At 40.3% G+C, this 22,777-nt stretch overlaps 3 protein-coding genes across 4 annotated transcripts in view; 2 read left to right on the forward strand and 1 right to left on the reverse strand.

The window, feature by feature from the left end:
* Positions 1-22,777, reverse strand: part of LOC136238643 (uncharacterized) — a 277,251-nt gene that overhangs the window by 184,544 nt on the left and 69,930 nt on the right. The gene's annotated exons all lie outside the window — the stretch shown is intronic.
* On the forward strand, positions 774-18,706 carry LOC136239030 (heat shock 70 kDa protein 12A-like). Of its 2 annotated transcripts, XM_066029770.1 has the most exons (4): positions 774-1,082; positions 1,387-1,443; positions 6,480-6,686; positions 17,103-18,706. In XM_066029770.1, exons 1-4 carry the CDS (start codon positions 855-857, stop codon positions 18,495-18,497), a joined length of 1,887 nt encoding a protein of 628 aa, XP_065885842.1. In that variant the 5' UTR covers positions 774-854; the 3' UTR covers positions 18,498-18,706. The 2 variants fall into 2 exon arrangements, with proteins under 2 accessions (XP_065885842.1, XP_065885843.1); XM_066029771.1 differs by lacking the exon at positions 774-1,082 and having other exon boundaries at positions 1,371-1,443.
* LOC136238788 (uncharacterized) lies at positions 21,612-22,399 on the forward strand. Its single transcript, XM_066029385.1, has 3 exons — positions 21,612-21,907; positions 22,018-22,071; positions 22,193-22,399. The coding sequence occupies exons 1-3, from the start codon at positions 21,680-21,682 to the stop codon at positions 22,304-22,306; spliced, it is 396 nt and encodes a 131-aa protein (XP_065885457.1). The 5' UTR covers positions 21,612-21,679; the 3' UTR covers positions 22,307-22,399.

Here is a 22,777-nt window from a genome sequence, read left to right on the forward strand (position 1 = left end):
AGACAATGCACCTCACCAGTGACCTCACAACAAATGAAACTAAGCTATAAACATTTGTAATAACACCAATGGTAGGATTTTACCTTATTCCTCACCTTAAATGTGTGCTGAGTTTTTTTCCAAATGTTTTCACCTTTGAATTTAAAACTGTTTGGCAGCGTATTCACTCGTGACACAGTCAAAAACACGGAAAACCGCCAAAAATTCCAGCTCAAAATACAGAGGCGCCCCGATATTTCTAATTAAATGATCACGTGATACCTGGTACAAGACGTTTTGGGCCTTGAATCAAGGAGATTTAGCGTGTCTTAGGAAATTTTGTTGAAAATCGTGAGAAATCGTGAGATCAGCAAGCGGTCGTGACATCAAAGCTTAAATCGTGTGTCTCACGACGAAATCGTGATAGTTGAGAGGTCTGTTAATTCACCAATTCTAACTTCTTCGCCTTTTTTAATGAGCTGGGTGGTATTTACAACACAACCCAACACTGATTCGCTTCATTACAGCCTGTACCAAATCCTGAGAAAGCGCTTTTCAGCCACAACACTGTCCCGAAACATGGCCGACAGCTACGGTTGCTTAGCAATTACGATGATTTACGTCACGCTGCAAGTCCTCTATATATCAAGGAATTCATTACGTTTTTAAGTAAATATATGTAGGACCAATCTACATGAGTCTGGAATTCCCATTCCCTTGGAAATCCCCAGCACCGTAAAACTGAATTGCGTCACATCACATGACGTAGAGTGTATACCCCGTGGCTTTTCTCGGAATTGAGTGTCTGCGTGGCTTAGATCATGTGTATGTAGTCGTTCGCCTGGGGCCGATTGAGGCGCTTCAATAGGCCAGTGATGTCGAATTACACACATTATGTTTCAATCGATTTCGGTACATCTGGATGTGCCATTGCGGTGGGACTCGCCAATCCTGATCCAAGCAACGTAAAAGTATTTTCAGCCTGGATTCAAGGACAAACTGGAGTTAGTTGGAAGTATCCTACAGTATTACTGACTGATCCTAATGGAGGGTTCTCGCAGTTCGGAGAAGAGGCCCTAAAAGTTCACAAAATGTTAAGAGCAGTGGCGGATCCAGGATGGGGCATTTGGGGCAAATGCCCCCCTTCAAGAAATTGCATACAAGATCGAGATACTCTAATAGAGCAGTCAATTACTCTAATAAAGCAGTCACAATGTCCATGAGGCAGTGTAGCTTACCTATGAAGCTATAAATAGGATTTTATTTTACATAACAGACGTGATATAGTTGGTAAGGATAACTAGCTATTATTGTCGTGACCTTTTTTTTTTTTTTTTTTGGTCTTCAACTGGTTTTCAGCAAGGTGCCCCCCCTCTTTCCAAACTCTGGATCCGCCCCTGAAGAGAGGTAGCAAACGACTACTTTCTTTTCTCTAGATTCAAGATGAACCTTTATAAAACACCAGTAAGTGATCAGATGTATTGTCAATGTATCTATGTTTGTAGTTAATTGTGTGCTGACTCATTGTGTTAATATGTTGCTCACTGCGCTGAGCAATGAGTATAGCTATTTGCATGTGTGGGGGTGCAATGTTTCCTGAGGTCAGAGGAAAACTACAAAGTTTCTACTAGGAATTTTAAGTTTGATTATACTTAGGGATCACAGATGTAGGTGACCTCCTTGTTTTACTACTTTTGATTTCTTTCATCTGATCCGCTATAGACTGAAGTAGGGATTAAATATCCACTCAGTAGTAGTATATCTTCAGGTGTAAGTGACCTCCCTTGTTCCACCACTTTTTTTGGGTGTTGCTATTGTTCTGGCAGTCACGTGAATAAAATAAATCTTAGACAAAAAAGGGTCCTCAAATGAAAAAAATCTCGACCGGGCAGGACCTCCAGTGTGTGAGCCCAGAGTCATAGCCATTGTGCTACGTGGCACCCAGCTACCCACCTCCCTTAGTTTCTACTTTATATGTGTCTGAGTGGAGTAACTTCTATTTATATTGAAGAAGAAACCAAAGCTGAACCCGACCCTAACCCTAACCTTTGGTTTGCCTGTGAACTACTTGTTGCATGCCTCAAAGTACAAGACCCGAGGCAAACTACTGCCCTAAATTCGATACTCAGGGCATACTACTTGACACGTGTCAACCCCTAGCTCATGTATGTGTTTGATAGTGAGAGAAATCTAGTGGACTGCCGGAATAATAGCCCTGGCAAAATATTTCCGGCTGCTGGAACAGTAGCAACTTCGTTTTGTTATCCCTAATCAAACTTCAAATTCCTAATTTTTCCTTGTACTTTTTTGTATACTTTTTATGTAACATTATTGTGACTGGTAAACCTGCACATACCATATAGCGGGAAATTTCCGGAGGGTGTAATTTTCGGATATTTCGGAAAACTAAATAATTTCTGAAAATAAATTTTCCGAAATTGTTTATTCATACGTAGTCTACATTTAGGTAAAAATCGTGAGTTGACATAGCGCTCCTCAAGTACTTCAAGGTGTGTAAACAGAGTGGCGATACCAGTATTTCTTATTTACCTGTTGACAACCCCTAGTTCTGCACTTGTTGTTGCCAATTCAGGCGTCACCAGAATGATAGAGATACGCCAGTGGAAGCAGGAAAATGGGAAACCACGTGGTGAATATCGGGTGTAGCTACACAGGAAAAGAGAAGGCGGAAATAGCGAAGAGAGCAGCTATTTATGGGATTAGTGTCACTACATTAGGCATTACGTGAAGTCCATCACATAATCCATAGATTATAGAGGGGCGCGTAAGCACCGGTGCTTTCTCTATAATCTATGCGTAATCCATGACCTGATGACGCATAGAAGTCTTCACCTGCCTTGCCAGAGCACAATTCCGTATATTTCTGTCAAGTGCTGATCGTGGTGTTTATCCAAAAATTTATTTCCGAAATAGTTCACAATGATCATTATCCGAAAATTACACCCTCCGGAAATTTCCCGCTATACGGTACTGCATTAGAAGAAAGAGTTGTCTGAATGTGCACCCCCAACTATCAATTACTGGAGGGATTACTGAAATAGTGAAGTGCCCATTATGCTTTGTGTTACACAGATTTACATATGAACACTATAAGAAGGACCTCTGCATTTCACAACAGAAAACTCGGACGATTCCCATAGGTAAGCCATCACACAGCACTACCACGAATTATTACCTTGCACTGTCAGCAAAGATAAATGGGACACAAAGGAGGACATAGTAAGTCCATGAAGGCATTGTACATACTGTGGTATGCCAAAAGGTACGACATTGAACAGTGAAAAAAAATTAAGCCCGTAGCCTTAGCTGCTATTGAATTGCACTTGTCCAAAGGCACAAGTCAGGCAGTCAATAAAAAAATTCACTGTATAGTTTTATAGTAACGTATTGGAAGTATTTCAGATCATACTGATCACGAAAGCACTTTTGGGCATGGTTATGCCTAACCAATGCTGTCAAGGCGCTATGAAGGTATTGTGAGGCTGCCAATATAATTGTATTCTTTGTGAGAAAGTACAAATCTCCATGATCCCTATGTAGTGACAATAATAGTCTTGAAGTGCAAGCCAGACAAAATACTTTGCCATGCATTCTTTCACATCAACACACTGTATGTCATTAATTATCACCAGAAGCTTAGCTTTATGATCACATCTAGCACTTTCAAACCATTTTCAGTGGAGTTTAAAGGATTTAAACAAGGTTAATGGTGGAAGCAAACCATGGATGCCAGAGGAGGTTGGACACAATGTAAGCGCTACTGAGGAGTCGCAAGGAGTAAGTGATAGAAGAAATGTTTAGTAATATCCACACTACATTACTTTGTGCTTCTTAAGATGAACGGCAAATTCTTATTTCAAGGTGAGTGCAAGTTTCTAATTCTCTGTTCAATTCTCTGTGAGGCCAAGCTAGTGGCATCCGCTTTTCTTTTTTAATACCCTAAAAGCTAGGCTATGTTAGTATGCACATTGCTTTCTTTGACAATTATTGTGCTAAAATACACATACATAAGTCATCCCTATAGTATTACACATCGATTCCACCTTCAGACGCTTACACACGTGATCCCCGTAGAATTTATGTGCCTGGAGTAGTGGGATTAAATGGAGTAGACCGGCTGAATAGACTAAACTTGAAGTGCACTCTCGAATGGTATTTATGAAAACTTTGGTGAGCGCTTGGTTAAACTTTCAATACAAAATGTGTGCGCTCACAGTGTGCATGTCCAACCTCCTCTGCATGGATGCCTATTCAACACTTGATCTATTCTGGTTGGCATTATATAGAATTTAAATTTATGTGTGCTCTCATTATCATTTTAATTAGAACTATGAGTTGCAGCTTATGAAATTCTCTCCCAAGAAGTCTATATTGTCAAAGCCTGTCTTCCAGGGGCGTAGCCAGAGTTTTGGTGATGCCAGGGCCTAGCTGTAAGCTGAAGTCCAAAAAGTTAAGTGGAATGTTCTTGGGGGAAGGCCCGGGTGCTTCCCCCTAGACCACATCTGAATGAAAATCATGCATACAAAAATGTGCCCTTAGGCAGTAACATTAAAAGGTGCTGTTTGTGCATCTAGCTAGCTAAAACCTACACACTGCTGTTTATACAGCTTATAGAAACTATAAACCTATTGTAGCTAATACTAACTTAATCTTCACTTCCAGACAGCCAACTTCAAATTTTCTAGCACATGGGAACCCTCCACACTCGAGTTGCTTAGTTGGCAATACTTCCTTCAGGGCATACATTATTCTCGGTCGGTCCTCCTGTTGATGCTCAGTAACTTTAGACTTGGCTTGTACTCCAATGTATTCGAGACATCACGTGCCCGAAACATATGACAAATAAACAAACTGTTCATCAGATAAATATACATCAACTATTCACAGTTTGTGCTCACCTGACACATGTATAACACGACCACTCAAGTTTATTGCGGCTGCTGCCTTGTAATGTGTCTGCCTCAACCACTCAACACTCTTTCGCCATTTCCACCATGCATCACATGCGCTACTGATCATGTGATGCAACAGATCTCGACGATTTGCAATAGTTCAGCATTAATGCAATGCGACCCTCAAGAGTAGTACAGAGGAGCACTAGTGTGCAAGTAGCTACCGGAGAGCTCCAGGGCTGTAAGACTTGACGTGATTTTTAGTTTTAAAATGATATTCTCGGTGCTTCTGAAAAGGGGGTTCATCCGAACCCCTCTACCTTCCTGGCTACGCCCTTGATCTCCCCTCCACCAACTACACCTCCTTATTTATAAGTACATATACGTACTAGCTTGCTACACTGCTTCTCTGAATACTGAGACTGATATATCTCGATCTGACTGCTCTATTAGAGTATCTCGAATTATTGATGCCTGGGCCCGGGTGGCCCGGGTTCTGGCTACGGCCCTGCTGTCTTCCTTCTCTTCACTAATTGGCAGCAGTTGTTCTTCACACCTCCCCTGTGACTCTTCATTCCACATGTCCATGATCCAAGTCTCGTCCCACCAAGAGGAGATGCACTGGTACCCAGAATGTAGATAGCACCAGTACACCAGTCATGTAAAATATTCTAATAGAATAGTCAGTCACACGTACAGTATCTACGCCATAACAAAAAGTTAACAATTAAAAGTTATTAGTTGAAAAATGAAAGTAGGGTCCAAGCGATAAAAGGAAATATGAATGATGGTATTACAATGTGGGAAAATCCCTATACTTTGGTATTGAAAAAATGTAATAACATGCCAATGTAGGCATAGTTATGTTATAATACTATCATGCATGCTTATCTCTTATTCTACTACTTTATATCACTTGGATCCCTACTTTGTTGTTAAATTTACAATTTTTAAACGCTACTGACACGATATATTTACTTTGGCCAATATAGACCATGCATGGTGTTATGTAACTAGTAGCATCTTCATAAAATCACAAGATGCACGTCAACCATGTCTATATTAGTTAAGAGAAACACATTCTTCTTAATTTCTTGACCATTTGTTAGATGTAAATTCTTTAATGGTGCAAACATGTACATTTATAGCTCTGTGTGCTTATAATCTGTTGCTATATAAGCTGCAACTTTTATCTGTGGAGAGTATATTTGCCAATGATTCAACATCATGGTGTTGCTGTAATACAGGGATGATTAACCAGGTGTCAAATGGCACTTATGCAGTTAGAGGGTTAATTAAGTTACAGTAGTAGGATGGTGGTACATAGTATTATACATTTCACTCGTAGGTTCTAAATCCCTCTTGTAAAACCTGCAGCATTCTGTCGAGGGTCAATAAGACTAGTATAGCAATGCAATTTATACAGAAACATGTTTACATTGAAAAAATAGCTATAACTTACAGTATTTCTGATGAATAATGCCATTTTAAATTTTGATAAGAGTTTGTGTAATTTGGGTCACACTACCATTTGTCTAGATGCATGATATTCAGATGGGATGTTAATTATTATTTTTGACTATCTAGAATGCAAAGACAATACAAGCAACTAATGGAAGGGCCCTACCAGCAATTAGTGTTTATGCTATGACACTTAAGTATCTGAAAGAAACTGCTATAAAGTGGTTGGATGAACAATTCCGGCACCCTGCAAGGAAGATACAATGGATTGTTACAGTACCAGCCATTTGGAGTGATGCTGCTAAAGAAGTAATGAGAAAAGCTGCAGAAAAGGTGAATTAGTTTTAATATACATATGTAAAAAAAAATTGTTTTTACAAATTGATCATATGATAATAGTAGGGAATATTATTATTATATTGTCAAAGTGTTAGGTACCATATTTACTCTACTTGGGTGGCAGACAATCACAAATACCATATAACAACAGAATTTGGCAATAGACTAAATTTAGCAATAAACTAAATTTGATGATTCGTCACCAAACTAGAACTCATACTCTATTAGTGGGCATGGCTCCACATAAGCTTGCAGACATGGATTCATGCACAGTCACTGTTAAATGTGTGAGGCTCTGTGTATATCTACAAACAGAAACATTATATCACTCTGATTTTGCAGAATGTGGTTTCATGCATCCTGCCAGCTTAGCTGTTTCTTGTGTGATGACATAAAGACTCGCAGAATAATGCGTTGAGTTGCATATTACTCAATAGTAAAAGACTGCATGATATATAAAATAGTTGCAAAAGTATATTATGGGGGAGGGAGTAGGCCTGCGCCTAATATGCCGGCATAATTGTGAGAATAATAGGTCACCAATTTCATGAGAATAATTCCGGAATAATAGGGTGGTTACAGGCATAATTTTAAAATTAGCGGACGTCCATGAGAATAATCAGTGGAATTAAAGGGCATGCCTATACTTGATTAGCTAGAAGAAAGTACTAAACTACTAAGAATGATAGATAGCTGGCATTATTATACGAGTGCTGGCTAAAAGGAGCTAAAAAACCTCTAAAAGATAGATATACTCTAATAGAACACTCAAATACTCTAATAAAGCAGTCAGATCGTTTCATGTTAACTATCTGCAGACAGCATCATGCAGGGATTTAACTGCATTTAATAAGTAGGTAAATGCATACAATAGCAAATACTCACATACACTTACCTGTAGCACTCTAGGTATCACCTGTCCAGCCATAAGCCCCAACTTCCAACTTGACCACACCCATGACACAACTTAACCTCCAGAACTACCTAGACAGTAGGTCTGGAGGGCTTGAACTGGGTGCTACCGAAGCGGAGAGGGTTCCACCTTAGCAGCCACATTTCCGTAGGCCCCCAAGCCCCCAGCTTGAATACCTCTCGACAGAGATAATAGGAATGAGAGCTTGGGGGAGAGTAGGTGGAAGGGTCCTTCCACTACACCCAGGGGCAGGGTACCAATTCTGAGGAATTGTGAGCCAACCCTCCCCCAAGCCAAGATTCCCAGATAGGGTAAGTAAGTTAATAAAACACCAATCATATATATACATACAGAAACATGACATTATTACAGAAAACACACAACCCAACTACAGTCAGTTAAATCGGTCCCACCTTCGAGAGTCGTGAGCTACAACTTTGACACTAGACGTCCAGATACTGCCTGCAATGTCGTAGAAGGCATCCTGATGTAACGCAGGTATGCCGAGCTTTCCCATCTGCCCAAAGTCTTGATCAGGGAGTCCTCCATACCACATTGGGCTGCCGTGGTGGCTTCCCCAATTCTGAAGCTGTGGCTAGCATATTTTTTCTCAGGGTACCCTGCCACAGAGAGAGCAGTACGTAGCTTTTCAACAAACATAGCCCTGGTCAGAAACTTTCCATTCTCAAGTTTGAATAGTGGGCCTGGGTCAGTACCTCTCAAAACCAAAAAAACCCGGAGTGTCCTCTGTGTAGCTCCCAACTGAACAGTAAAGCCCTGGCGAAATGGGTCTGTTTTGGAAGCTTTTATTCGAACCTCCATATGGGTAGGATTAATATGACTATCTACTTTAACATTGGAGACACCCAAATGATATGACTGGTCAAACTCTGTTTCCGTAGGAGTCACCACTTCACCTGATCTGAGGAAGCCAAAGAAACACAGACATGCTGCAGCCCAGAGCAAGGAGGCATTGTATTGATTTTTGCTTCTCCGTAGAACCTGTTTTAAGTTTATCAGGATGGTTGGGATGATAGGCAGCCTGCATCTGGAGCTGGCTGGAGAGGCTCGCTTTATGCCTTTGATTACGTATTCAAGCTGAGGCATTTCACTTATCTTGGGGTCTGGTAGGCCTCTAGAAATTTGATGAAAACGAATGGCTGCTAGGTAGCTCTTAATAGTTCCTGGCGCCAGAGTCTTGGAGTGCAGGAATGCCACAAACAGCAGGAGGGTGTTTTCAGAGACAGGAAATGAAGGTAGATTTGTTTTCTCACAAAATTGCAGGAATTGTTTCTGGCCAGAAGCATACACTTTTGATGTTGATGTGGCTAGACCAGCTGCGAAGAGCTGATGAATAACTGGGACCAAGTAGGCGATGTCCAGTCTGGCCTCTGGCCGATGAGCAGATCCAGCAGGGACACAGGAATTGCAGAAGGAAGTCTTGCTGCATTTGGGACCTGTCGAAAGAATAAATCCATGTTATTACGTGAGATAGCATCAGCCTGAGTATTATTCCGGCCCGGTAGATGAATTGCTCTAAATGACACTCCATGCCACGCTGTGATGAAAAACAAGCTGCGGAGTAGCTGCATCATTTCGGGATCACTACTGTAACTGGAGTTCACCACTTGAACTGCCGCTTCATTATCACAGTGAGCTAACACCCTCTGGTTCCTCCAGTGTCTGCCCCAGATAGCACAAGCCACTACCATAGGTAACAGTTCCTTTGCAGCAATAGAGCCCAGCATGCAATTTTCAGGCCATTGTAGTTGAAACCAATACCCATCCCACCAAGCCCCACAGCCAAATGAACCAGAGGCATCAGAAAACACATGATGGTTACATGCACCTGGTACTTCCATCATAGCCACACCATTCCATCGTTCAAGGAAGCAAAACCACCAAAGCAGGTCGGATTGGTACTCCACGTTCAGCCGTATTGACTTATGCTGCCGGGGAATACCCTTCAGTAGACCAATCAACCTACCCACAAATGTCCTACCTGGACGAACCACTTTGGAAGCATGCTGTAATTTTCTGACTAAGGATTCTAGAGCATGTTTGTCACATGACCTCCAGTCCTTCCTCCTTAGCCAGGTTGCCACCGTTTGTTTCACATCAGCCAGTTTGTCCGGAGGTAGACGTCTCACCATGGTTACCGTGTCTAATTCAATGCCAAGAAAAGTCAGCTTTGTGGTAGGGCCTTCTAATTTTTCAGGAGCTACTGGCAGCCTAAGAACATCTAGGGTGGAAAGCAAGTTATCCAGGAGTGTCCTGCCTTTATGCATGCAAGGGTCACTTACTAGCAGGTAGTCGTCCAGGTAGTGAATGACATCGTGTACACCCTTCTGTTTTACAATCCATTCCACGGCGTCAGCCACCGCTGTAAATATCTTTGGTGCTGACCGCAACCCAAAAGGGAAGCAGGTGTCCACATACAGGGAGTCCTCCCATTTCATTTCTCAACAAGTGACGATCTTCTGGGTGTATCGGAACAATTTGGTAGGCACTCTTTATATCAATCTTAGCCAGGGCCGCCCCGGGGCCATGAGCCATGATAAGTCTGGCAGCGTCATCCACTGACACATATGATAAGGAGCACATGTCTGAGTCAATTCCGTCATTGATACTAAAACCTCCAAGGGACGATAAATCTAGGATTAAGCACCAGGAACCTGGCTGCTTCTTTGGGATGACTCCAAATCTGCTAATTCTAACCTCGGGAAAGTCCACCGGGTTAAAGGGACCCACTACCCGACCTTCATCCCTTTCCTTCTGTAAATATCTGTTCACCACATCCGGGTGTTCCTGGGCAGACTCCATGTTCTTTGATGACTTCTTCCATTTGGCTTTGCCATAGGAAAAGCCAATTCGGAAACCCTCTCTAAGGCCAGATACTATGTAGTTGGCATAGAGTCTGTCAGGGTGCTCCTGCAGCAGCTCCTTCCACGTTTCCCACTGCAAGGGAGAAGGGTTCCTGGATAGCCCTGGCGGTAACATCAAGGGAGGGTGATGCTTACACCGGTCCATCTGAAGCAGGTCCTCTGTGTAGGGGTAGCCTAGGGCAGAATATCTAAATTACAGCCCATCCCCTATCCATCCCCCTGTTCCTACAGGCCATCTCCCTGCCACCTAGGCCTATTCCAGCCCAGCCGTAACATCGTGGATTCTTTCCTGTGATCCCGTCAACCCTGTGGCGGGAGGTAATCTACTCTAATGGTTACTTTAAAAGGGGAGGATTACTCAAGGCTAGTTATAGCTAAACTTCTCCTAACTATCATGCTGATACAGCCAGGCCCCTTAAGTAGTACTAGGACACCCACAAAGCCCATAAGGGGTTGACAGAGCTTCAACTTAGCTATTTACCCTAAGACCACTGCTCCCGCAAACACCGACTCACATCACTAACATGTCACGATCAATAAAAACACTACAGATAACTGTTCCAAAAAATAATTAATAACATGAATCCTAGTAATCATGAAGTGTGTCCCACGGTCTTGACAAGGAATGGGGGTATCAGTAAGGCAGCCCACCTCCATTCCGGCCCCTCCTTAGGGGTTGAGCTTGTAGTGGTGATCCCTGTAGCAGAGGGCATTCCAGGACTGGGTGATTGTAACGGCAGTGGGAACAAACGTGCCGGTATTTGCATTGCCGGAAGAAGCAGTGCCTCTGATTAAAGTTCTGGCAGATCTCCAACGATTTTGGTCGGGCCATCCCTTTGGACGTTGAGGATGGGGTTGTCACAGCAGCTTCAATAGCCTTGAGGCGTTCGAATATGTTGCGGTCATCTTGCACCACCCCTGGGTAGTCTCGGGCTTTATGGGTCATACTCAGGCAAAGTTCACAATACTCCACAATTCTGGCTCTGGCCGTGAAACATTTCGTGAACAGTGAACCATTTGACTGCGACCAATCCCGGTTGCCTGTAATTGCCATCTGCTGCCAGTAAGAGGTATCATACGTGACCCAGCCGGAGCCTTCAAACTCTTGACAAGTCTCCAGGATGGTGACCATATAGGCCAGTAGATTTGGAAATCTGCTACTAGCTATACAGTATAAAGATCAGCACAGCTATATATGATGCAAAGCACTGTAGCCACATGCCGATGTCCCGAACCTGACGGTAGGGTTTGGCTGGTTGGCCTGTGGACCACGGGAGGGACCAGATGTATGGGATGAGGTCCGCCATTTTGACATACTCCCATTTGAGTATCCTCTCTGATAGGTTGGCCAGGATTGGGGGGAGACCTGCACCGATCAATATCCCTTTCTTCTGGGTGTCGCCTGACTGCCAGGTTTGCAGTGTGTTAAATAACAGGTTGCTGAGAATTGAGGCTGCACTGGGGTTGTCCCGACTGCCACCCTGTGCATCTGGTGGCAGGTCTCAGCTATTCTCTGCTCCTGCTGAGTCAGTCAGTCCCACCCCTGCCAGGGGAAAACCACGTGGCACGGGGCCGTGGAGACCTGCGAAAACAGCATGTGGCAGACATATAGAGTGTGACCAGAAGTTACGGGCCAACGCCCGGTAACCCTACCCCCCCTCCCCCAGGGAGATATTGGGTTGGACTCTGAAGAGCAAACCCCTGGACCATTCGCACAAGGAACGCGGGATTCCGCCCGTTGCGACGTAACTCTAAACCCGAGAGTCAAGCCCACGGTTGCGTGGGCAAGCGACCAAGACAGTAGGAGGTATGTACATGATTCAACCAACTACGAGCATACATACACCCCCCATGAGCATAATTCAACAAACTAACGAACCTACATACACCCCACCAAGCCTACCCGGATCCAGCGCCCGATGACATGAACGTTGGCTGGGCACCCCTAGAAAACTAAGTTATACAGGCACCTTTCGAGTCTGATTCAATAGTGAGCGGCTCAAAGCCGTTCGTCATCCCCGAAGGGAGAAAGACCACTGGCACCATATAATTTAGTGTCAATGCGTACCTCCAGATTCGTTGGGTTGTTGTTGGCTGGCTCGCTGCACCATGGCAGCCCACTGGGTTTCGAGAGATTTCTGGACCATGGCGTCCACAGCCTCCTGGGAGATGCCACTCGTGTCGGGTAAGTCGGTTGGCGGGTCGGTGATTGGGTTGTCCTTCTCCGTAGACATCACGATGCAAGAATACCAAACAATGAATGCAAAGAGTGACAACGTGCTCACAACAATTGCTACGCATGCGCAAATAACTAGTGCTTAATTTGCCACACTCCAAATACAGCTCACCACCCGCCCACCTACACAATAATCTTATTAACCTTGGTTAATAGTACCTATTAACCTGCACGATTATCTGCAATTCTGAAACTTTTACAGCTTATACCAGTGTATCTTCTTTAAGTCTTTCAACAAACATATTGATATCATCATCCACTAAACTCAGCATATAGTTATAGCTACAGCTTTAATACACTGATAATTGAAAACTCATTTGTTATACTCCCGATGGCTATTTTACGTCTGTTGTAATGGCTATAACCATTATGTGTAAGGTGGAATGCTTCATTGATTCTGACAAACTACTTGTATCAGCATCTTGAGAATTAAGTGACTATAGCTACAGAAACTAAGTGAGCATTATTATGGAATAATAGGCTAGATACAAGAATAAAAAGGAATAATAGGGGAAAATTCTGGAAAGAATAATAGGTAAAAATTTGAGCATATTAGGCTCAGGCCTAGGAGGGAGAGTGTCAAACTGCACTATAGGCTGTGAAAAATGAGTCCGTAATGTAACCCGCATATTTTCGTTTCCTCTCATAAACCTCACCGCTATCAGATTTAATGTTACTAGTTAAAGGTGAGTAGTCTGCATAGAATCACAATGGCTGAAACTCCATCTAGACGCATCAGTATTGCTAGCAAACTGTGGGGATGGTGACCTTGATAAAATCATGGATGACGACGTCACATATGAAGTTAATATCCATGATGACCCAGAATACAATGCACATGAAATTGGAACTGGATTCATCGAAGCATCACCAGCATTCCCGGTGATGTTTGCTTTCCAGGTTAGCTGCCTGTGTCTTTCTCTTTGTATCAAGTTCCTCTGCATGATGTGCCATACTTTTCTGGAGTACACAGTTCTTTCACTCAGTAGCTTCTTCATGTGTACGTGCGCATACACAAAGTGTGCTTGCACTGCTATAATTAGTCACCAGTCAACATAAATCACCAAGTTGTTTGATGCCATAGGACTTTACAGGCACAGTATATTATTATTATTATTAACACTTTACAGTGACCAGCACTGAAGGTCTACAGCAACATGTGCTGCAGCCTTAGGATTACCTAACCTAATTTCAAGGACTTAGACTTAATGACTTATATGTGACCATCTCAGCAAAACCTGACTTGTTCGCACAAGCATGCATATTTAAAACAGGCTGTAGGGCCAGGTGTCCTACAGACCTTCAGCACTTGTGCTGTAAAGCCTTAATAAAAAATATATTTTTTTTTTAAATATTGAGAAAATTGAAAATTTTTTTAAAATTATGCATGCTACAAAGAAAGTATATGCTAGTTTTTATCAGGTCATTACTCAAAAAAGGAATACTCACATTGATTAAAACTATACTCCATCTTATTCGCCTGCTTATGGAGAGTTCGCAAACGTTTGTTTCATGTCTGTAGCCCCAGCAGTATGCATGTTACGTGTATTTGTTTACAATGTGGTAAACATAAGCAAGATCGTCATCTTTTCTTCAATTAAACCGTCTTCATACTCGTATGCATAAATGACTACAGAGCTAACGCTTTACCTTGGTTGATTTGCTAATTCATGCTGAATATTTTAAGCTAAATTGCAACATTGTAGCCTATTGCGAATGGAAGTTATGGCTGCAAACATAAGCGCCTGTAGTTTATTTTAAGTATAGTTACTGTACAAATCAATTATCTTGCTCTTCCTACTATAATTCCAAAACTACTCACCACTGAAAGCTGAAATTTTGGTGATTTATACCTTGGATACTGCAGTTAATGCCGAGAAAATAAATTTAAAAATTGGAAGTTGTGTAAACAAGTCAGGTTTTTGCTGTTACAGTCACATATAGTACAGTCTCCCTCCCATTATATATACTCTTGATAGCTGTGTAGAGTGATTAAAACTAATTATTATAGATAATATAACATAAAGAATTTTAGCTACTTCAGCTGAAAGCCGCTATTCCTGTATGTAATCCAAGTTTACAAAGCTGAGACAGTCAATAAGTTAATGCACTACAAATCAAAGCTACTATTGACTCAAAACAGCCAATATGTGAAAAGAGGGTGCAACCCCTAAAAGAACCAGGTGGAAAAAGAACTGTGAAATCAAAGGTGGTGGCAGAGAAATTGCTGCAATGATGTTGATGTTAATAATGGCAGTACTCCATGTCATTAATTAACATCATTGCAGCCATTATCTTTGATTTCACAGAATTTTTGCTCTGGCTTTTTAGAGTGGGCAGATCCTTTTCTCAGAGATTGGCTGTTTAGGTACAGATAAACTGAATGTATGCTATTTGATAATCCCCATCATGTACATCGTGTTTGGGTTTTGCATTATATGTAATTCAACCACTTCTTTGTAAACCACTGTAAGGCTCTTGTACAAGTATTTACCAACTTTCCACTCGTTCCATTAAACAGTTTGCCTGGTGGGCTTGAAAACAAATTGTTATTTATTCACAAAATTTGATTGCACATCTGTTACACCTGTTTTGTTTTATGTTGCAACTTCATGACCATTAATTATAATTATATTGTCCCAATATCTTTTCCACTCTGATGGTCACTTTCTCTACAATTTTCCACTCATTCCTTGCAGCAGTTTACTCTGTAGGCATTACACAGAAAATCTTTTACACAGATATCTTTCATAATTTCATCAATACTTACTAGATGTTTGCAACAATAATTATTGGTACTGACAATTGCTTTTGGTTTACAAAGACATGTTTGTGTTTTATGACTGTTTTGTAAAGTGTAATGAAGAAAAAATGAAAAACCTTTATTATATCAGAAACGGCTGAGATGATTTACTGAAATCTGGTACTGGTAGGCGGGTGCCTGTCCTACCCAAGGGCAGATTTAGTGGGGTGCATAGGGGGTTGAAGCACTGTCCTCCAAAATTTTACCCCTATGTACTAGCTAGAAGCTACAATACTGGTGCAATTGCATCTAAAGCATATGACAATAAAAAAATGGAAAGAAATGAGGTAATCTCTTCTAGGAATCGACAAGAGAGTTATATTTCAGGAGTAAAACTGCTAAAGATCGAAATACTCCAATAGAACAGTCGACTACTCTAATAAAACATTCATCTTTAAAACTATAAAGAACAAAGACCAACTCCTAGACCCCTTGAAGTCTTAAACTTTAACTTTGAACTCAAACTGCTGTGCCCTTAATTAATTATGAAAGCTAGTTACTGTGCACTGCTAGAAATAATGATTTCACTTTTATGCTAAGGTGGCTCAATTATAAAATCAATCTCAGAAAGCTAAATTTGTAAAATTTTCTGGTTAGGCACATTTCCAGGCCTTCCACATACTGTCACACACTGTGCATCTATGTCGTTGTATCAAACAGTTGCCACTTTCTTATAGATACCCCTAGCTTTGCACCCCTCCCCCCCTTGGAAATCCTAGTGATTATTTTGTTTAATATTGTATGGCCAGATCTTATTCTATTTTCATCATCAGTTCATCCCTAAAATATTATTTCTAGCTTGTCTCCATCTGTTTTGTATCAGTATTACTAATGGACATTACAATAATGCACAGTTATAGGCTCATGGCCTTTGAGTTTCTCCATATCCTTGCTACCTGGCAGGCAACTCCACTGTATAAATTGCTTCATTAGGATAAAAGAGCATGGAGCTACATATATGCATGAACATCACTCTTTTGTCCTCTCTGTTAAACTGATGTGACATGCCAACTTCTTGGGCCACATGGTGCACTATCGTGTGTCTTGATAGTTCACAAACTCAAACAAATGTATGTAGCTCGTGTGCCATTTAGTTTGCAGAACCGAAACAAAGATACATATTTTTGATCAGGCAGTTGCAAAATAATATGTATGATGGTGTATATTTGTTGAATATTGCTTCACTATGATTTGTAACCTTCATTCCCCCACACATCCATGAAGATAGCTTGTGGTTATATGGTAAATGGTTACTATTATAATTATTGCAAATCATCTGTGGTAGAAATTTTTGCCATGCCTGCTTTTTGCCTTTAACCACAAAATCAATCATTTCCCATCTTACTTGTAGCAAAAATCTGCATGATTTTAAAAAAAAATTATGTCTCAGTATTATCTATAATGTCCTAGTTTCAGCTTATTATGGTGAGTAGTTTTAAAATGATGGTGCTAGATAGATAGAAGAGCAACAAGATTGATGTGTACACCTCGGTCCCTTTGACTGCACATATTTAATTTATTGTTACTGTATATTACCAGTGTATTTCATAATATAATTTTTCTTTATCACCAGGCTGGATTGCAAAAGGAATTCATGGTATTTGCATATGAACCAGAAGCAGCAGCATTGTTTACTCAGTGTGACCTTCTCCTTGGTCAACTAAATGTTCCACAAACGCACTACCTCATTGTTGACTGTGGTGGGGGTACAGTAGACATTGCAGCACAAGCAGTGATTAAGCAACAAGGTCAGATATACAATGCAGCACTAAGTCCTCCTGAAGGTGATAATTGTGGTGGGTTTGCAGTCAATGACCAATTTGAAAAGCTGATGCTCAACATACTAAAAATACCATTAGCACAGTTTGAACAACTAAAAATTAACTGTTCTGTCCAGTGGACCAAATTGATCCATGAAGATTTTGAAGCTTCAAAGTTATCATTGAATCCTAATGATACTACTACACCAACTACACTAGAGATACATAAAAAAATTCGAGCTGAGATAACACAACTGACAGGTAAATCGATGGAGCAATTGATTAGAAATTACAATGATAAAAATGTCGAATGGGATGATGATGAGTCTGCCATTATTCTCCGTTTTAATGCAATGGAGAATTTATTCAAGCCTGTACTAAATGATATCAATTGTCTCATTAAAAAGGTCCTGGAAAAGCCAGCTTGCAGGCAAGTAAATCAAATACTGTTGGTGGGAGGATTTGCTGAGAGTGCTCTGTTGTTTAGGAGCATTGAAAAATTGTTTACTGTAACTCTTATTGGTGTGAAAAGAAGCTCTACTCCTATTGTCTCTGTTGTTAAAGGGGCAGCGCTTTATGGTCAGCATGAAAATATAATAAAACCACTCGTGGAGCGAACAATGACAAACCCGCCACCTCCCTCACAACCAACTAGCTCATCTGATTCAGTACCACAAGTTGACGCTGCACAGAATTTAGCTAATACTGTGTCTACCATGTCATTAACAGGACGTCTTCCTCCTATTGCACGAAACCTTCCAGTTGTTGTGTCCCGAAAAATGAAGCACTCTATTGGTGTTGAGACAGTTGAGCCTTTTAAAACTAGAAGCCATGACACCAGAAGAAGAATCACACATGCTGGAGAGGCATACTGCACTAAAGTATTCTTTGCTCTTGTGAGAGCGAATGAGGATGTGTATGTTGGGGCTCCCAAACGATCATACAACTTTCGTCCACTTACTGATGAGCAGTCTAACTGTATTGTCACCATCTTTGCATCTGAAAGTCAAGCAGTAAAGTACATAGATGAAATAGGATGTCAAAGGAAAGCTACAGTTGAAATCACTAATCTTCCAACATACAGAACCAATTTATCCAGAGAAATTGAGCTCTCTGTAAACTTTTATAACACTGAGCTTGAGATAACGGCATACTGTTTTTCTTCTCAGGAGACGAAAAAGGCTACAGTTAGTTATGAATTTCTTTGATTCAAATGCTCAATAGCATAATAATTATGCACACATTCACATGCATACACATGTGCATTGAAAACAAAACGTGTACTTCAAGCTTGCATCAAGACTAGTATTTATGTAGTTTTTATAATGTTTATCCTGTGCACTTTTGTTCATACTATTATGTGTGATTGCCAGAATTATACAGTTGTTAACTTCAATAAAAAATGAAGTCATGCATACAGACCAACTCAAAGAGATGCCAGCAGATCCAGGGTTTGGAAAGGGGATGACACTATAGATCAAGACACACGGTAGTGTGTCGTGCGGCCAAGAAAGCCGGCGACCACACCGTGAGTATATTTACAGGAAGAAAGAAAACAGCTTTTTCACGCATGCATAGCTCCATGGCCCCTTCTCCAAAGCACACAAGCATTTAAAAAAACAATCAATGCTTTACTATAGCTGTTTCTGAGAAACTAGGTAACCTTAGTGTCTCAGATATTGAATAGCCATGGCCATGTAGGAATTTTTGATAGTGGTATATATATGTGTGTCCTAGGAAATTTTTAAAAATTAGACCATCTGATACTGAATCTGCATAAGAGCATTTTAAGGTACAAAATTCTGGGAAAATTCAAACACTGCATTTCTGGTAGTTTCGTGTGACATTAAAAACCGGCTTCACCTAAGTATATACACGATGTAATTTTAAGGTGGCAGTCTGAGAATTAGGGGGAGAAGTTCAATCCACCTATAACAGCAATAGAATAAAACTGCAATGTGTAGGGAGACCAGTTCTCTCATCAACATTCTAAATCGTGACTACAACAGAACAAATGTGGGAATACGTAGGTACATGTTACCATAACCACATATATAGTGTGTGACTCGAAGAATTTGTGTACATCTGGTAACAATAACAATAGCTATAGCCTAAATTTGTACCAAAGAGATAACTGATTGGTTGTCATTGTGCTTTATTCATAATAACTATACTGATATGTGCCATTAACATCAGGTATGTATACCTAGGCTTCAGCTGTTTCTATAAGGTCATACTGCAAAATTATCTGATTCATTATCAGATTAACTCATATAGCAATCTCACACCCAGCTTAGTATGGATTTTGTAAATTGTTTAAAGAAACACTGTGAATATAACTGCTGTTGAAACTCAAACCTGACTACACCCTTAATGTTGAGGTGTTTAGATTTCCATCCACAGCCCACTGCAATTATACTCATGGAAGGTGCAATGTTAACCAAATGTCACAGTAAGTAACATCTATGTGTTGTATTGACTTGTCAGCCTGTAGCTTTGTTGCTGAGCTTTGTTATGAAGTATCTTTGTGATGTCTGGAGTGAGATGTGTTAGTGAATGCATTGTGATATACTTACTTTATCTATAATGTAGTTAAGTGCTTCTGCTTGATGGTATATAGGTATATATGGTGGCTAGTATAAACATACAAATTCGTATCTATGTAGTGGTATCATTGGCTTCCCACCTTACCCACACTAAACTATACACCACACATCCCACACACTTAATCAGGGCCGCCCACAGGGGGGGGAGCAACTGGGGCATTTTGCCCCGGGCCCCAGCCTGAAAGGGGCCCCAGGAGGCCCCATGAAGGGCCCCCTGAATACCTGTTTAAAAGATCGATATACTCTAATAGAGCAGTCAGATCTAAATACTCTAATAGAGCAGTCACAGTATTCTTCAGAGGAGCAGTGTAGCAAGCTTATAGATAAGGAGATATGGTTGGTGATGGGTAGTTATTGTCATTGCCAGCAGGTTGTGACCTTTTTTTTTTTTTTTTTTTTTTTTTTTTTGGTCTTCACCTTACAACTTGGGTGAAGAGCCCCACTTTAACTCTTTGCCCTGGGCCCCTTAATTTCTCTGGGCGGCCCTGCACTTAATTGACTGTCTAATAGAAATCACATAATGATGATGAATTGCATGCCAAACTTGGTATACTCATGGTGTTCTTGCAGAAGCAACAATTGTCACAGCAATATTGTATGTACCACACAGTAAAAACAAACTAGTGAAAACCACTACTAAGTGTAGTGACGCTAGGTCACTACTAATGTCTGCCACAATACTCACAATTTTTGTGTAGTGATGTTCGCTACTAATTTTGTAGTGAACGTCACTATACAAAATAGTGAGTATTGTGGCAGAAATTAGTAGTGACCTTCACTAGTTTGTTTTTACTGTGCAATACTTTATGCAACTGTTGTGATACATGTTTACCAAAAATTGGTATATAATTATTGCAAAAGTGCATCAAACATCAACTATCATTATTGAAATGCAACAAAGATTGTGACTCAAGCTTTAGGTATTTTAGTACTTTAGGTAACACTATAGACACCTATGGAGATATACGTACATAATTTAAAATAGATGTCACTAACCATACATCTGTTATTCCCACACATGTGGCATTTTGGGCTGAGTGATATGCTATGACTTATGTCATTAGAAAACCATTCTATGATAGTGCCTATGTCATTCTGTTGTATGATGGCTCGTCTGGGATTTACAGTTAACCGTAGCAATATGCATGTGCTTGTTGACACTCTTATCTAGCTAAAAGTCAATTGTAATATTAGTTATAACCAGAATTATAGGTTATACTTTCAGGCATAGAATACTATGAAGGAATTAATTTTTTAAACATATACACATTAAACTAAAAAGTTGCATATGATGAAAAGGGATGTCAGTAATTAGCATACTACAGTATTTAACACAAAACAAAATGTCTTAAAGTAGTTGCAGAGAGAGATCAGCTCTCATCATCAATACACTATGTACATCACTACAACAGATTAAATGTGCTAGCTACATACAACTACATGTATGGTGTCATGGTTTTGATGTAGTGTGTACATCAGATATATGAAGAGAGGTTGGTTGCCATTTTACGATGGTCTTTAATAGTCACAATACACAATAAATGATATCACTGACATGGTTGCTAGGCTTGCATGCAGTGATATAGAAATCCTAGATATACAACACCCACCTGTACACCAACCTAAAAAGAGAACCCATATAAAAATACAGCCCACTTAAAAATTAGTGGATATCTAAAGTCATACTAAAACGCCTACATTGCACGTAGTATAAAAATACTGCGGAGTAGCAAACTTTATCCTATAACTAACTACAAAGATATTCAGCAAGTTTATAGCTAAAGATGAGAATGACTCGCTACATGATTGCTATTGCTATCGTATGCTTGACCAACTTAGTCAGCAGCCAACAGTTTTCACAAGCTTGTGTGGATGCTAGCGGGGCATTAGCTAACAGTGTTTCATGCCAAACTGCTTTTGCCTCTATTGGTACTGCTGGAAGTGACAGTCCAGTGTGTAGTGGAAGATGCAGACGTCTGATTGAAGATGTTTATGATAATTGTGAAAATCTGGTACGTTTGGTATATATTGTATAAACATAATTATATATATACATGTAGCTATACTCAAATATTATGTAGACCAGCTTATATGCTTACATGAGCTATAACATATCTTATAGGCCAGTGGAAGAGATGCATTAGAGGCAGCTTGTGGTGGAACTACAACTGTTGGGGTTAGTTTTTGTAAACATGTATATACATAGTTTATATATATATATATAATATTATATGTATTACTATACACATTGCTAGTCTTATTTATGCAGATTATAATTTTGTTATTTTATAATCTAGGATCAAGATTTTGAAAATGCTAGTAATAGCACTAGCAGAGGAGGAGCTGGCACTGTGAAAGGATTTGGAATGATAGCCCTGCTGTTAGCTACTATTTTAGCTGTACTACTCTAAACACAGTACAACAATTATGATTATGTACATGTGTATTGATTGCTATTGTAACTATAGACCACTATTGAATTTCAAAGTACTTGCTAAATCTGATCAGCAATGCAAATGAAACTTTATGTACAGAATTAGTTACTGTCACACATATAGTGGGGATATAGACTCACAGAGTAAACCAACTGATCAGGATGACTGACAGGATGGGTTGCTAATTTCTGAAATTTACAGTGAACTATACATTTCAACCAATTTTATGCCACTTACGCTTATTAGGCTACATTTTACTAGGCTAAAATTTGGTTTTAATGTATAATGTCCACCTTGTACTATTGCATGCAAAATTCATTTACACATGTGGCAGGCATGAACTACTGTAAGTATGTAAATATATGTAGGATATATTGCTATAGTTAAAATACAAAGTTAGCTATGCTACATATACCCATATACTTCTGAATTATTTATAACTATGTA

Source organism: Dysidea avara, chromosome 11 (genome assembly GCF_963678975.1).
Source record: "Dysidea avara chromosome 11, odDysAvar1.4, whole genome shotgun sequence".
NCBI classification, from domain to species: Eukaryota; Metazoa; Porifera; class Demospongiae; order Dictyoceratida; family Dysideidae; genus Dysidea; species Dysidea avara.